Source organism: Pelobates fuscus, chromosome 3 (genome assembly GCF_036172605.1).
Source record: "Pelobates fuscus isolate aPelFus1 chromosome 3, aPelFus1.pri, whole genome shotgun sequence".
NCBI lineage: Eukaryota > Metazoa > Chordata > Amphibia > Anura > Pelobatidae > Pelobates > Pelobates fuscus.
In genome coordinates, this window is record NC_086319.1 from 224,804,506 (window position 1) to 224,822,138 (window position 17,633).

The 17,633-nt window shown below is 39.9% G+C and overlaps 1 protein-coding gene across 2 annotated transcripts in view; it reads left to right on the forward strand.

Moving 5' to 3' along the window:
* The window catches only part of PTPN12 (protein tyrosine phosphatase non-receptor type 12), an 86,252-nt gene that overhangs the window by 47,802 nt on the left and 20,817 nt on the right, over positions 1-17,633 (forward strand). For both annotated transcript variants that reach the window (XM_063448156.1, XM_063448157.1), the window contains exons 8-12: positions 1,751-1,893; positions 3,218-3,284; positions 8,912-8,989; positions 11,124-11,219; positions 11,770-11,852. In XM_063448156.1, the coding sequence (XP_063304226.1) occupies positions 1,751-1,893; positions 3,218-3,284; positions 8,912-8,989; positions 11,124-11,219; positions 11,770-11,852 (467 nt within the window). The remainder of the gene's footprint in view (positions 1-1,750; positions 1,894-3,217; positions 3,285-8,911; positions 8,990-11,123; positions 11,220-11,769; positions 11,853-17,633) is intronic.

Genomic DNA, 17,633 nt, shown 5'->3' on the forward strand with positions numbered 1-17,633 from the left:
TTTAGTAATACAAAGTCACTTCTGTTGCAAAGGTTGAGAAACCCTGCCTTAGGGTTTACACTGCATGCAGTGTTTGTAAGAGAGTGTTTTAGGATTCTCTTCCCTCCTGTTTATTCTAGATAAAGGTCTGTGTGTGCATTGCCCCTTTGTACGTTAACATGTACAGGTCCAATGTGTTAAAGCTTATAGCTGCAGGGTTCAAGATTGGCTTATTAAGAGCTCTATACATCAGTCTTTCAGCAAAATGAAAGTGGGTCCGCGTTGGTGTTTGTATGGTGTTACTCATTGAAAGTCCATATAGTTTCCTACATTTAATAAATTGTAAACCACACAATTTTTTATTTTTTTTTCCCTATGCTTCTCCTAGCCAATTCTTTGCTGATGCACAATATTAACAATAACATTTCCATACATAATTATAATAGATAGCGGTGCAGCAGTTTTTATTTAGTCCTGTAGATAGCACACTATTTTTGAGAGATCTAATTGTGTTAGAAGTGTAATTAAGTACATTACACATCACTAAGCATATCACAATGGAAATCGTTTTAATCTGGTGTCATGATTTTTGTAGCACATGTTAAGTGGAATATCAGTCACATTGTGCTTAGTAATTTTGCCCCACTTCCCTTTTGTCATATACTTCTACACTTAGAGTGTCGAATTCCAACAACATCATGTACATTTCCCTACACATTATTGCATCTTCCTGTTTCTTGTTTACTAGCACAGGACTTGCATAATGTATTGCTCACTGCTGTAACCGTTAAAATCTCCAGTTCTTTTTTACCTTCCTACCCTCCCCTCCCCCCCCCTTCCACCGCCATCCTCAACCTCACCTTTTTATGTATTCATAAATAAAGGCGGGTGCATTTGTCTTCCTTTTGTAACATAGTCTGCCTCTGTAGAAGTGTAGAAGTGTTAATTACTTTAGTGGCCTTTCCTTATTATGCACTGCATATGTAAAATTAGATCTAGTTTTTGCTAATTTTCTCAAGTAATCACATGAATGTTTGGCAGATGTATTTGTTTCGTAATAGAGATGCAGAAAGTAGTTTTTGTAGTTTGCATTGTTGGGTTGGATAATGGCTGATTCTGAACAAAGGTCATGAAAAAATGGACATTTAAAACAAAACAAAATGCATCATTATGAGGAAAAAAACATAAAAATAAAGTACATATGAAAATATTAAATATTTCACATATGGATTTCCTTAAAGTCGGGTTTACGTTCTGCATGCTCCTGTAGACAAAATGCATGTAATTTTACACTTGCTATAAGTAGTTCAGTTTTTCTTTTCTTATTCAGCATTATAGCATGTGTTCTTTCATTTGTGAGTTGAGTATATTTCCACAAAGAAATTTATAGTAAAGAATATTGAAACCAGTGTAATCTAAAGACTTGTTTAAATGTAGACATTTTTAGTTTTTTACATTTAAATTTTTTTGTTTTTGTTTACTGTTATTGGTCATAAGTAATGCATTTGCTGTGTCATGGAGCTTAATGTAGCCTGGATATAATTTTGTTTTAATTAACAGCATGAATGATGACATAGTGACACCATGTGTCTGATTTGTCACTGCTCTGCATTAGCTAAAACAATTATTTTGTTGAATTTTCTGCTACGGACCATGGACAATTTTAGGTAATTTCTTGGATTATCTCCAGCATGCCATTCCTGCTGTGCATATGCAATACATTTATTCATTCATTTAGATCCAGTTTATCTTCATGTTGACTCTTTTTTAGGAATCCCGCAGAATTCATCAGTTTCATTACATGAACTGGCCAGATCATGATGTTCCAACGTCGTTTGATTCGATTCTGGATATGATTAGCTTAATGAGAGATTATCAGGTTCATGATGATGTACCTATTTGTATACACTGCAGGTATGTAATCTTCTCTGTGAGTTTCCATATTTTGAAATGTTATTTTGACTGATTAAAGTTATACTTTTATGTGTTATTGGGAATATACATTTAGTATAATCATTACAGAATGGTTCATATGCATATACAATGTTAGACTTCTTTATGTATCGAGTTTTCATTTGCCCTCTTGATCAATAGAGATGTTACGTACATGTCCTCCTTTGCTTTTTTTCTGTATATATATATATATATATATATATATATATATATATATTTATATATTTTGTGCCTGAAATTGTTATTTTTTATTTCAATTGCACAGAAACTGCCATTAGCATTTGACCTTGTGTGCGTTATTCTGCCTCTGATCAAATGGGAATATCTGCTAGTAATTAAAACTTAATTTTCCATTGGGTATTTCTCTCAAGCAAAAATTAGACTCAATGTATTGTTCTAGAGACCTGCAACAGAGTTCCTACTAAAGAAGAATGCTGGGGAATACTGCCAGAGCAGGTAGCATGCTGCTGGTGGTAGAGGTATTGAAGCATTCAAACAATTTGAGCTCAATGTTGTCTGCAGGTGATGTAGAAGAATTCTGCTCAGGCTTTTTGTAGCAAGTCTAGTTGATTGTAGAAAATAGTGATTATCAGAGCAATATGGAGACATTTTCACAACATGAGGAAATATGTATATTGTTCTTGCATACACAAATCTATGCATTTATTAACTTCTTTTATTCTAAAATCATTTAAGTATGTTACAGTAGGGTTTATCTTGACTCTTACTATTAGTTGAGTAGATGTTAAAGGTTTGTGTTGGTAAATCTGAATTTAAGGCCACTAATTGGCCTTTCATAGCTGAGAACCCCGAGAAGTCTTCTTCGTGTTTAAATAGACCTACTAGTTCTTTCTGATCTGATTGTATAAAAGTGCCCACAGACATGTTACTCTAGATACCCTGTGATGTTTATTAATTTAACAATGAACTGGATATTGAATTTGAAAATGCAGTTCCGAATAGCAGTTATATTCACAGTATAGCAAAGGATGAAAAAGTTTTCCAGCTTGGCTAATTTGACTGAAAATTTGTGATTTTGAGTGAGATCTGGTAAACTGATAGAATACATAAAGAATCAATACAAATTACTTCTATTGAAACTACCTCTCAGCATGATCCTCTGTTGTAATAGTTCTCATTTGCATTCTGTTCCACATTAGAGGTTCATTATCTATATTGCATGACACACAACTGCATTCTAAGACTTCCAGCCATGAAGCAAACGTGATTGGTATGCAATCTGGTTACAATTTATTTTTTGTTTTGTTTGTTTATTTGTCAACAGTGCAGGATGCGGAAGGACTGGAGCAATTTGTGCCATAGACTATACATGGAATTTGCTAAAAGCCGGGGTAAGAAGCTTTGTGTATGTGATGTGTGTTTGCATGTTTTCCCTTTTAATTTAGAGCAAATTTAATTTAAACAAATGACACCAGAAAAAATAATTTACACCCAATATGCATGTCAGACATGAACAAGCTTTTTCTGTCATATGGTGGCAGTACCTGTGGGTTTGCCTTTCCCCCTGGGGCAAGCACCTGAAAGATAATAAGATGAGCAAATCCTCCCCTCATCCCCCCCATGCCCTATAAAGTGTTACTAAGGCAAACCTACCCCAGTCCTTGTCCCAGTTAGGGATGGACCTGCATCTGTTTGGAAGTGAGACACACTGGTTGATGGTCTGGGGGATCCGGCCTGATTGCTGCCCTGGTGGTTTGCTGCGCGCCTATGCTCCTGCCGCTGTGGTTACGGAGTGAAATTCACAAACGCTCTTATGCCGAGAAGGGTTCCGGCATGTGCATGGAGGCGGTCCTTGGCGCAGGTTGGAAGTGATTTAGCCCTGCGCACAGCGGTGGAACTCACGCCTGGGAGGTGTTGCGTTTCATCAAAAGTTCCGGCGGCGCTATTGCGCGTGCACCAACCGGAACTTTAAAGACTGCGAAATTGGAAAAAGCTTGGATCTAAAGCTGTGCAAGTACCCACTGACAGCATGGATGCTTGCCAGGAGAGGTACGCTGTGTCACCAGCCCCCCCCCACACGGCTCAAAGGTATTTTAAGATGAGATTAGCTACTCTTTACTTTAAATTATCTCTGTTAAATTGAAATGTAGGTACAAGTTTTAAGTATTGCCGTTGTTTTTTTACAGATATGTCTAGTCCTGTATATACGGAAAATGAGAAGTTGCCGATTCCTACGCCCAGAAAGGCTATGTCTAAATCTAAACATTTAGCTTGCAGTAAGTGTGCAACTCCAATTCCAGATGGCATGAGGAAAAAAGTATGTAACCAATGTACTACAATTTCCTTGGAAAAGTCTAAACAGAAAGACATGCAATCTTTCCTAACCTGGTTTCAGGATAACTTGGCCCAGACCTTGGATACTATTAAGGAATCTAAAGTATCCGCAACAATTCCAGAGATGAGTCAGAGGGGCAAGAAAATAAGACGATCTTCTGGATTGGAAACTTCATCTTGTGAATGTTTTGCCTCTACAGATTCAGATATGTCTAGTTCATCTTCATGTGAAATTCCTGGGTTCCCTCCAGATGAACTACTCAAATTTAATGTAATACCAGACGTGTCTCCAAGAACAAAAAAGGGTTTTCCTGTTCAACATCCTCTTATTAATTTAATTTACAGAGAGTGGAAAAATCCTGAAAAACAAGCTTTTATTTCACGGCACTTTAAGGAAATTTTTAAAATCATGAGTGATAAAATATGGGAAGAGCTTCCTAAAGTGGATGTACCGTTAGCTCAACTTTCTAAGAAATTCACTATACCCATAGGGGAAGTTTCAGCATTAAAGAACACTATGGACAAAAGAGCTGAGACCTCCTGTAGGCGAAACTTTCAGACAGGGGTTTCAGGGTAAAGCTTTACTTTCTGGAGCTGCAGTAGCCAGAGCGAATGGCTTTCGGCTCGACGCCTTGTAGGAGATGATTCCAGAAAATCAGGATAAAAAAATTATCCGATTGTTCCAGAATTTACGGCTGTCCAACGATTTTTTTATGTATATGACTGTGGAAGTTTTGAAGCTGGCATCTAGGATTATGGGTTTATCCTCGGTGACCAGGCAAGCTTTATGGCTAAGATTATGGACGGCTGATACCGCGTCAAAATCGGTTCTTTGTGAGCTTCCCTTTGAGAAGCAGATGCTGTTTGGGTCTCCCTTAGAGGAAATCATAAAACAAATGTCAGAGACTAAGAAGGCTCTGCCTCAGGAAAGGAAATTCGCATGTAAAGCAGGTAACAGGAATTTCCAGTATAGAAACAGAAGATCATACCAAGAGAGGTCTCGTTATTTTCAAAGAAAATGAAAAAAAAATTAGAAGTTTTGAGCAAAGAGGTGATTTCAAAAGAACGGACAGAGCTGATAAAGGTAAATGTTTCTGATGCCAATAGAGCGGGAGGAAGAATTCAACGGTTCTACCGTATATGGGAAAAGACTACAAGAAATCCTTGGATTCTAAATCTGGTACGAAAGGGCTACAAATTACACTTCACGAGAAGGCCAAGATCAAACTTTCTTGTGTCTGTTCAGCCATCCTCATAGAAGTCAGATGCTCTGCTTTCTCAGACTATTTTACCTTTGCAGAAAGGGGTCATACAGTGCCAGAGCATCAAAAGTACCAAGGGGTATTTTCAAGACTCTTCCAGGTTCCAAAGCCAGACCACTCTTTTCGACCAATTCTGGATTTAAAAGTAATCAATCGGTTCATTCCATACCAGACGTTTCGCAAGGAGTCTATTGCCTCTATAATTCCGAACCTGCAAAAAGGCGACTTCGTGGTAAAACTATATCTCAAGGATGCATATTTGCATGTCCCGATTGCTGTGTCATCGACAAAGTTCCTATGGTTCGCTTTAAAAGGGGGCAGGACTTACTGCCATTACCAGTTCAGGTCTCTTCCTTTTGGCTTATACTCTACCCCAAGAATATTCAAAAAGATATTGTTTCCCATAGCAGCACATTTGAAGGAGCTGGAAGTCACCATCATCCCACATCTGGACGACTGGCTTCTCATAGCAAGAACAAGACAGCTTCTCCTCAACTACCTACAGATCTATATCAATCTACTAGAGGAACATGGTTGGGTACTAAATTTAAAAAAGTCAATACTTCTACCAACAAGGGAGATAGAGTTTCAAGGACATTGTCTGTTCATTTTACCAAACAAAAAAGAAAGAAAACTAGACGAATAGTGTCCATTTTGCAAAAAGAAGAATGTTGTTCCATCAGACACGCTATGAGCATTCTAGGGTTCCTCACATCTTCCTTTCCCGCGGTCAAGTGGGCAAAATCCAAAGTAAGGCCTCTTTAGTGGGAGATTCTATCAGCCTGGTCAAGAAAGGAAGAGAATCTAGATGTCTGGTTCCAGATTTCCCCCCAATTAAAAACTCCACTATCTTGGTGGAGAACCTCAAAGTTCCTTATCTTTCCAGCCAAAACTCTGGTTAGTGATCACTACCGATGCATCCAAAACAGGTTTGGGAGCTCATCTGGGCTCCATCATTTATCAAGGTGCGTGGTCAGTTAAGGAATAGGGAGAATCTGCAAATTTCAAAGAGTTGAAAGCAGTGCTGTTTGCCCATCATCACTTCAGACAGTGGATACAACAGAAGGCCGTAAGAATTAAATCGGACAACAATACAGTAGTTCAGCCGACAAGGGGGAACCAGAGTAAGAGCTCTTTAGAGAAATTATGCAGTGGTTACAAAGGTATCTAGAAGATATTTCTGCAGTACACATCAGAGGTATGGACAATGTAATAACAGACTATCTCAGCAGGGGAAAGTGGGATCAGAAAGAATGGTCATTGAGTCCAAGAATTTTTGACATTCTGAAAAGGAGATTTGGAATTCGACATAGACAAACAACAAGGTTCCCCAATTTGTCTCCCTGTTCAGTGCAGATCACCCTCAGTGGATAGACGGATTGTCAATGAAATGGAATTTCAGGCTGGCTTACGTCTTCCCTCCGTGGAAGCTAATTCCAAAGATTCTTCAAAAAAAATAAGAGTGGACAGAGCTTTGGTCCTAGCTATTATTCTGTACTGGCCAAACAGGGTTTGGTTTTCGGCCTTATAGAAGATGGCCTCAACACGCTGGGAATTCCCACTCGAACGATCTCATAGAGAACAGGAATCTACCACTGGAGGTTCTGAAGATATTCAAGTTGATGGCCTGGCTACTGCGAGGTTGATTCTTCTTCATCAAGGTCTGCAATAAGACAGTTTCTCTTACTTCCGTCAACTTGGCGTTCCACTTCAAAAATCTACTTTTGTATCTGGGTTAGGTTTCTACATTGGTGCAAAGAACACCACTGTCTGCATGTTCATCTATCTCTATACACCATTCTTCACTTTCTCCAGGATGTTTTTTCTGCAGGTTTAGGTGTATCTACTCTAAAAGTTCAGATTTAAGCCTTTAGTTTTTTTCCTAGTTAAGGATTTGGCATCCCATGTGCTGATCAGAAGATACTTTAAGTCTATCAGACTCAGACGTCCTCCTAGAAGATGGTTTTTCCCTCCTAGGATTTATCCTTGGTTTTACATGCTCTCTGTGACCCCCCCTTTCGAGCCTTTGGAAGAGGTTCCTTTAAAAGTTTTGTCCATCAAGGTTGCTTTTTTTAGTTGCCATCACCTCTGAGAGAATCTGTGAACTTCAGGTTCTTTCATCCTCGGATGATTTTATAGTCTTTAACAACGACCAGGTTGTTCTTCACCCTAAACCTTCCTTTTTACCAAAGGTTTTGTCTTCAAAAGCAGTAAATCAACCTATTATTTTGTTTTCTTTTTGTAGTAATGCCACCGCCCCTCAGGAGCTTAGATGGCATAACTTGGATGTTAGAAGAGCATTGCAGATTTATCTTTCTACATCAACGATATACAGCATTTCTGTTTCTTAACTTCCAGTGGAAATTCAAGGGGAAAGATGCTTCCCGTAATACTTTATCTTGTTGGATCATAGAAATTATTAGACTGGCATATTCTTCCTGTGGACGTGAAGTGCCGGTTTCTCTCACAGCTCATTACACTCTGGCTATGGCTACCTCATGGGCAGAAAGGGCTCTTGCTTCTCCAGAAGACATCTGTAAGGCAGCATCACGGTCTTCATTCAACACCTTCATCAGGCACTAGAGGCTAGATATATTCTCGTCCTCTGAAGCTACCTTTGGACGTAAGGTGTTACAAGCTGTTGTGGCGTAGGACCCACCCGGATTGGTATCTTACTATATCCCACAGGTACTGCCACCATATGACAGAAAAAAATTTGTTTTACTTGCTGTAAAAATTTTTTTTCTTAATATGGTGGCAGTACAGCTTTCCCTCCCTCTAAATTAAATATTTTTTACTTGCAGTTTATATTGTGTCTGGGTTTTCTTGCTACTTACTAGGGTAGGTTTGCCTTAGAAGCCCTTTATAGGGCAAGGAGGAGGAATTTGCTTATCGTATTATATTTCAGGTGCTTGTCACAGGGGGAAGGGCAAACCCACAGGTACTGACACCATATTAAGAAAAAAAAGAATTTACGGGAAGTAAACATTTTCTGTTTTTGGTTTGATTGTCCTTTCCACACAACAGTTTACATCCACAATTTTAATTATTTCCAAGCATTCACTTATGTTAAGGATAGTAATCTGCCTCCGCCTCCATCTTAACGAGTCAAACAGATTTGATCTCTTACCTGGAATCTGGCTGCTGGCTTTCCCAGCCTTCACTTTCATTGCCAGAGAACCACAAGTTTCAGTGCTGGAACTTCCATTAACTCATTGTCTGAGAGTGCCTGCTGATTGCCCAGGAACTTCTAGTTTTCTGGCGATGGTAGTGGAATGCAGGGAAAGGTAGGTGATGGACCTCAGTTAAGAAGTCAAATCATTCAAAAACGAATTCCTTACATTGTACAAATTTGTAAATTTTTAATCTGTGATCTACAATTTGAGCACTTGTTTAGTCGAATTTTTTTTTCCCTACAATAGAAAATACCAGAAGAGTTCAATGTATACAGTTTAATTCAGGAAATGAGGACACAACGACATTCTGCGGTCCAGACGAAGGTAGTTTAGTTGTATAATTTCTAACTTCACCCATTGAACAAATCTATTTTTGAATTGTGGAGCACAGGAATGCACCAAATCAAATTTCAAGCTGGTAATGTAAAAAAAAATATCTGACACAAGGGGAAACAAATTAAAGCTGTTCATTAGAGAATACCGCAATGCTATGCTGGGATTTGTTGCCATTCAAAATTAATTTTTATTCTACTACTTTAGCTCCTTCTAAAAGGGAGTCTCTTAAATACTAGTAATTCTAGTGATTAGATCATATTCTTCTACGGGGTAACAAAGTACAGCAGGATACCATATACTCTCTCATATAGAGATAATGCATATCAAATATTTATTACAAAAATAAAAGTTGACCACATGTCAGGGCTTACAATTTCAAATCCTGCGCTACTAGCTTTGCCTTAACTTATGCACGACATCAAGCCTTGATGGTTCATGGCCGACTAACCAGGAGTGAATTTCTATTCGCCAGGGATAAATTTTACCAATGTCTGGCATGTGGAAATTTTAAGCCCAGCCCATGTGTCCATGCACACTAATTTATAATTTAAAGGGACATGCTAGGCACAAGCACAATTTAAAGCAGCTCTGTCCCTTTGGAGGGGTTTCTGCATTTTTTATTTATTTTTTAAATGTATTTTTGTAAATACTCCTGAAGCTGACATGTCCATTTGTATTTTTGTGAGTTGCAGAAAAGGCTAAAGGTAGATTTACTTAAATGAGTGATCAGTCCCCCAGGAGCCACATCCATATTCTTTTATTCTTGCCTATGTTCAGAAGTACAACACAGGTGTCTATAGAGGATTTCCATAGACCAACTCTCGTTTTGTCAATGTAGACTTTGATCATAAAACTAAATAATCTCTGCTCTCTTAAATCTTTTGAATTTCAATATTAGCATTTCATAAGTATTTTGTATAGAGCCTATTTAGGTGTATTTAGTTTATTTGTCCTCATTCATGCTATTTTTAAAATTGAAATCTCTTTAGTTTTGTTTATAAAAATAAACCGCTTCTTGCAGCATCACCTTGCCCCTTTAGTCATGCCTTCCCTTTTACACAAAACTCATTGTGATTGTCCTCAATTTCGTTGTCAATTTCAGCATATGTATGCAGTGAGAGATAGCTGAGAACTTGTTTCAGCCTATTATTGTTCTCATATTATCTGCCTAGCACTTCATAATTGCTATGGGGGAGAGGGAAGATGATAAAAGGACAATAGTGTGATGCAAGGGAGAGGCAGGTCTGCACCACAGACCCCTATTATCTGTGGTTAAGCTGCATATATACATTGCACATTTAAAATCGAGAAGATGTTTTGTGAAAGGAGATGGGGTGGCTGAAGGAACATATTTCTAGCAACTTGGCAGGCACTAGTTTTAGCAGTTTAGTAGACATGCTCCCACCTGCACTTGCTAGTCAGCCGCCACATAATTAAGGAAACCATTTTGATTTAAATCCTGGACTGAATTTGAATCATTGATGATCATGCTGGAGTTCCCTCATAGCTGTTGTTTTTTCACTTTTATAATTGGGTCTCATTCATTTTTTTTTTTTTTTTTAAAGGAAATTATATTAATGTGCATATGCAGTTATGCGGAGTTGGTTCTGTATACAGAACCCTACAAAACAAGAAGTACGGTTACTCTCACTACCATTGAGAGCAAGTGTCACCTGGAATTGAAACTGTATACCTAAATAATTAGTGCAATAGATACTGTAGAACAAGGAGTTACGGGGTCATAACGTGGTCAAAGAAACATAATTGATACCTAGCCATGTAAGTCTAATCCTCTATCTATGATTGTTTTTGGATCCAAAACCTGATATACCAAGTAAGAGTATTTCTTGTTTTGTATGTTTGTGTTATCGTTGGGTTAAGCCCTGAATCACCCCTTGGAGTGCCTCTCTGACGTATTGATTCGGTGGAATTTGGTATGCTTGTAGCTGTGCACACAGGTGATGTGTGCACATCTGCACAGCTTGTCCCACCGTCTCTTCTTTTTTAGTTTCTATGTATACAGAACCCATCATATATGAAAAGTATTCCAGGAGTCTATATGTTTCTTTCTTACTTTTGTACAGTATTTAAATTGCTTTTAAATAATGATTATGATTTATAGGAGCAGTACGAACTTGTGCATCGAGCTATCGCCCAGTTATTTGTGAAGCAGATACAAGTGTATGAGAATGAAGCGAAGAGCATTGTGGATGGCATGGTATGTATAAGCCATTGTTTGGATTGTGCATCAAATTATAGTTAAAAGAAATTATCTACTGGACTAGTAATCTAATATGTATGTATATGTCCTTATGGTAAAACTTTTTTAAACCTATTTTTTATTTATATAAAAAGTGTGTGTGCACATACCATGGGAGAATTTTTACTAGCCAGAGAGAGATTGTAAGCTCATTAGAGCAGGGCTTTCTTCACCTCTTGTGTTTGATAATATTCTGTATGTCAGTTACTTGTTGCTGTATATCCACATCTATAATTGTAAAGCGCTGCGGTATATGTTGGTGCAATATAAATGGTGATGATATATTGAGATACATCTATTATTATTATTATTATTTATAAAGCGCCTACAAGTTCAGTAGCGCTGTACAATGGGTGTACTAACATACTACCCTGCAAAGCCTGTGTTTTGATGGTTTCCATGTCTCCAAAACACCCTAATTGGATCATGTAATTGTACATTTATTCAGAGATACACATTTTTATATGATAAATAAGATGAGACCACCATTGACATTGTCTTCTTGCAGGATAATACCACTGGTAAGGCACTTAGTCCTTCTGAGAATGAGAAAACGGACTCTCCTCCACCAAAACCACCACGTATCCGCAGGTAAGTGTAAATGTCTTGATGATAAATGCTAACTGTACATTGTTTTACAAATTAATATATTTTGTAGCAATACCATATGTTTTGTACAGTCATTATTTACATTTTGTCCTGCCAGATGCTCAGTATGCAGGCTAATGACTTAAGTAAGCTGAAAACCTGCAAAATTCACAGAATTGCCAAATGCGTGTTTTTTTTTTTTTCTTGACTGCTTTATTTTGTATTTTTGTTTTGTTGTATGCTTCCTGTAATATTTTCTGAGATAAAAGAGATTTGCAGTGCATATTTGTTTTCTGGTACACACAGCCATGAACTTGGAAATATTTCACAGGGTATTAAATGGTGGTCTGTTTCTTGAAGAAAAAAAAAAAATTCTACTGCTACTAAGAAAAAAACAATGGACTGCTTTTACATCACAATGCATTATTTCAATAGGTTTTTTTGTGTGAATATTAACGCATACAGTACATCAAAATAAAAAGTGTGCTGAGGGCTTAGGGGACCTGTCACTCAATTTTAGCATAATTTTAATGTAAAACAGTATTCCCATCACTAAAGTATTCTACTGTGCCCCCCTCTGTGTTGTCTCCATCCCCTTTCCTCTGACGTCAGCAGAGGGGGAACCTGATTTTTAATTCATGCTATCCTATGGGGAATTTGAAGATGCTGGATGTCCTCATGCAAAGTGCGAGGACGTCCACTGTCTCATGGAATCAAACCTAAAGTCTAGGAAGCGCCCCATGTGGTCGTCTGGTAGCAGTCTTAACCCTTTAATGTAATTTCTCTAAAACTGCAATGTTTTAGATTGCAGGGTTAAGGGGACAGGGACAGTGCGCCTAGACGACTTCAATGTCATGAAGTCATCTAGGTGCCTCTAGTGTCCCTTTAATTAAAAGTTAACTATTGTTTGTGTTAAAATGTAAAATAACAATGCATTGTAGCTTTTATTTTTACATGTACTTGCTTTAGTGGTTAAAGCCAGGCCAAGTATTTAAAATGGAAAATTCTTGCAGTGCCATATGCATAGTGCATGCATGCGGCATTTCTCTGTTAGATGCTATAGTACACATGTCCATGCTAGTGCATTGGTGAAGTTGCAGCAGCATGGATGTGCCGGCAAGTTTAAAGAAGTGTTTAAGTGTAGTTTTGTTTTTTTAACTCCTTTATTCACCTCAAGAAATGCTGCATTAGCATTTATTGGAATAAAAAGAACAAGGACTTGTCACTTTTGTGAAAGTGATAATTCCTCTCCCCCCCCCCCCCCTTATTTTGGTGGCTAAAAGAATATCGAGGCATTAACATACATCACAGCAATTATTTAAGCACAATAAACTTATGTGCCATTTCATATACCGTATATACTCGAGTATAAGCCGACCCGAATATAAGCCGAGGCCCCTAATTTTATCCCAAAAAACTGGGAAAACTTATTGACTCGAGTATAAGACTAGGGTGGGAAATGCAGCAGCTACTGGTAAATTTCTAAATAAAATTAGATCCTAAAAAAAATATATTAATTGAATATTTATTTACAGTGTGTGTATAATGAATGCAGTGTGTGCGTATGTGTGTGTGTATGAGTGCAGCGTGTGTGTATGAGTGCAGCGTGTGTGTATGAGTGCAGCGTGTGTGTATGAGTGCAGCGTGTGTGTGCATGAGTGCAGCGTGTGTGTGCATGAGTGCAGCGTGTGTGTGCATGAGTGCAGCGTGTGTGTGCATGAGTGCAGCGTGTGTGTGCATGAGTGCAGCGTGTGTGTGCATGAGTGCAGCGTGTGTGTGCATGAGTGCAGCGTGTGTGTGCATGAGTGCAGCGTGTGTGTGTGTGAATGCAGTGTGTGCAGGGCCGGTGCAAGGATATTTGCCGCCGTAGGCAAAAAAAATTTTGCCGCCCCCTTCCCCCCCCCCCATATGTCCTGACTTCCCCTCCTCTTCCCTCAGTGGTCCTTACCTCCCCACCCCCGTGTTCCTTCACCCCCCCCCCCCCCCAGTGGTCCTGACTCACCCCTCCCCTAGTGGTCCTTACCCTCCCCTCCCCTAGTGGTCCTTACTTCCCCCTCCCCTCCCATAGTGGTCCTTATCCCACCCCCTCCCTCTCATAGTGGTCCTTATCCCCCTTCTCCCTCCCATAGTGTTCCTTATCCCCCCCCCATCCCTCCCATAGTGGTCCATATACCCCCCCTCCCTCCCATAGTGGTCCTTATATACCCCCCCGCCCTCCCATAGTGGTCCTTATCCCCCCCCTCCCTCCCATAGTGGTCCTTATCCCCCCCTCCCTCCCATAGTGGTCCTTACCCCCCCCCCCCCCTCCCTCCCATAGTGGTCCTTACCCCCCCCCCCTCCCTCCCATAGTGGTCCTTATACCCCCCTCCCTCCCATAGTGGTCCTTAACCCACCCCCTCCCTCCCATAGTGGTCCTTATCCCCCCCTCCCTCCCATAGTGGTCCTTATACCCCCCTCCCTCCCATAGTGGTCCTTAACCCACCCCCTCCCTCCCATAGTGGTCCTTATACCCCCCTCCCTCCCATAGTGGTCCTTATCCCCCCTCCCTCCCATAGTGGTCCTTATCCCCCCCTCCCTCCCATAGTGGTCCTTATCCCCCCCCCCCCCCTCCCTCCCATAGTGGTCCTTATACCCCCCTCCCTCCCATAGTGGTCCTTATCCCCCCCTCCCTCCCATAGTGGTCCTTATACCCCCCCTCCCTCCCATAGCGGTCCTTATACCCCCCTCCCTCCCATAGTGGTCCTTATACCCCCCTCCCTCCCATAGTGGTCCTTAACCCACCCCCACCCTCCCATAGTGGTCCTTATACCCCCCCCCCCCCTCCCATAGTGGTCCTTATACCCCTTTTTTTATTATTATTATTTTTTTATTATTTCTTCTTATTTTATTTATATATTTTTTTTTCGTCCCCCCCTCCCTGCTTGATATATGGCAGGGAGGGGGGCTCTCCTTCCCTGGTGGTCCAGTGGCAGTTCAGTGGGGGGGAGAGGGGGGCTGGCAGAGCTGTAACTTACCTGTTCTGCAGCTCCTGTCAGCTCTCTCCTCCTCTGCGCCGTCCGTTCAGCTCTTCTGTCAGCTCCCAGTGTAAATCTCGCGAGAGCCGCGGCTCTCGCGAGACTTACACTGGGAGCTGACCGAGGTGCTGACAAATATGTTTGGTTGCTTCGTGGGAGCTGATCTGAATGGCGTCTAGTCTGCATCAATGCTAGGCTCCGCCCGCGTGAAAGTTCCTTTTAAATACATACCTTGAACCTCATGCAAAATATATTATGGGAATTGCCCAGTATTTATTGGATAAATAAGAGTACGAACTACTCCAGGTTTAGGGTAGTTAGTTGTGATTAATCAAAGGGGGATCGTGCAGTTTAAACAAAATGAAATGTGTAAGGTCCAGGCCTTAACAATCACATTCTTCTGATAGAGAAGCAGTAAACACTGCAACACTAATGTGCATGGTGTGTGCATCTTCTGCGAGTTGCAATATAAGCTGAGTGATCATATCATTGTTAAAGCCTGACTAACTCCCAATTTTCTGAGGAGGGGAAGGAAGGGGGTGCTGTGGACAAGGGGGAAGCTATTAAAGGAGCACCATAGGGTCAGGAACACAAACATGTATTCCTGACCCTATAGGGTTAAAACCACCATCTAGCCCCCCTGTCCACATCATGCCTCCCTAAATATAGTAAAATCTTACTTGTATTCAAGCCTGAATCTCTGCATGGAGACACTGAACTTTCCTTATAGAGATGCACATATTTCATGCATCTCTCTGAGGAGATGCTGATTGGCCAGGGCTGTGTTTGGCTTGTGCTGGTTATGCCCAGATCTGCCTCCTTGACAATCTAAATTATCATAACCAAATGTATTCTTATGGGAAAGCATGGTGATTGGCTCAGATCACCACTTTTGATGTCAGCCAAAGAGGCAGATCAGGGACAGAGCCAGCACCAGCAGACTGGATTAAATTAAGATTTTACTATATTTATAGGGCAAGGGGTCAGGAATACGTGTTTGTGTTTCTGACACTATAGTGTTCGTTTAACAAACACACTTTAGCAAACAGACAAAATAAACACAAAGCAATTAATAGAAAACCCTGGTACTTAATTTTTCTAGCAAAGTAAAAGTATTTTCTGTCCAAAGCTTTTGGTGAAGGTGCAAATGCAGCACAACTCTGAATTGCCTCTGAATTTGAATTATATAGTTCATCTGTACGGTATCATTAGATATTATCTATATACCGGTACTTTTGGTTCATCTCGGGTTGCTAATCCTGTGACTCCTGAGGATGGCCAGAGGGTGTAGAAATCTGTTTGATCAATGCATCCTATACATAACTGAAAATATGGTACAGATGCATCTGATCTTACTGTAAACAAGTCGGATCACATCTGTGAACTTAGATTTGATAACAAACATGGGCCTCAACTTTCATTAGGCAGAAGCATAAAATGGTGGATGTAGGTTTTACCCTGATGTTTTTTGCCATAACATGGCAAACATCCCCTGGATGTTGGGCAAAAGTAACATCCCCAGCACACACTTGGAAGCCAGATAATATCTTAATGTACCTTTCTTGGTTAAGAACTTTATCACTGTTAATATTTTACCTTTTGTTGCTTGGATCATGTAAGTGCTCTATGTCCCTATATGTAGATGCTTAACCATGACGTGACAATATGATTTCCCATAACATTTCTTTATGCTATGTAAAAGGTAGCTCTCTCCTCCCCCCCCACTTCTGTGTGCATGCAGCAGTTGTCCACCGCTGCAGTAGAATTTTAGTCTGTCTTTGGTATCTACTACTTGAGAGCTGCACTCAAGAAGGGTTAGAACGCCAGCTTATTTCCCTCAGTGTTTCTATTTTAGTATCCTGAAAGCAAAGTGTTGTCTATTCCTGGCATATGTCCTGCATTCCTCAGCCTTGGCACCACCTTTTACATTTGATTTTTACAAACCCATGCTGTATAACTGGGATTAATTCTCTATTACTTGAGGGCTTTTCCTTGGTTCTGGGCCAGAAATCTTGTAAAGCTGCTCTGAATCCAGTTCTTTGTACCCCAGCAAGTTGCTATTATGCTGTTGGGCTGTCATTGTTCCATGCATGGTGTGACTTTAATGCAGCCATTTTCTCTATTGGTATTCCACTGCTCTTCCACATATCTTAACACTTTTCTATTTTTGGAGTGGTTGACACATTGTTTGCATGCCTTTATTAACAATACATGATTCCAGCTGAAATGTTTCTAATGATGAGCCTCTAGCTCTAAAAGACTTCTCTCATGACCCTGTCAACTAGTTGCAGTCATGGAGTGGTGAAATAATTGTATTCATTAAGCAAAGACAAAAGTGCCTTTATAATGCTCCCTAGCCTGTGTATGTTCAGAGCATTCTAGTCATATGCTGTGTGTATGCTTTGTAATATGTACTGAGAATTAGAATGTGCTATCTGCACAGAAAGACAGCCTGCATTGCTTGAAAACAAAGCACACAGGCTGCTGAAATCCATCTGAGTACAGATGAATAGACCGAGTTAGTGGTTCACTTTTAAAGCTAACCAACATGAAAGGAGTACTGATTGGGAGAATTCTAAATAGCCATTTATGCAAAGAAAGGACATTACGGGGAATACTTTAACAATTTCCCTAACAATTAAAGTGGAACAATCACTTCTATGGAAATTACACCATTCAGGTAAACATTGAAAACCTCCTATAACTTATCTCTTTTTTTTTTTTTCATATAATAAATTTTTCTTTTAACACGTATTTTAAGGATTAAGAG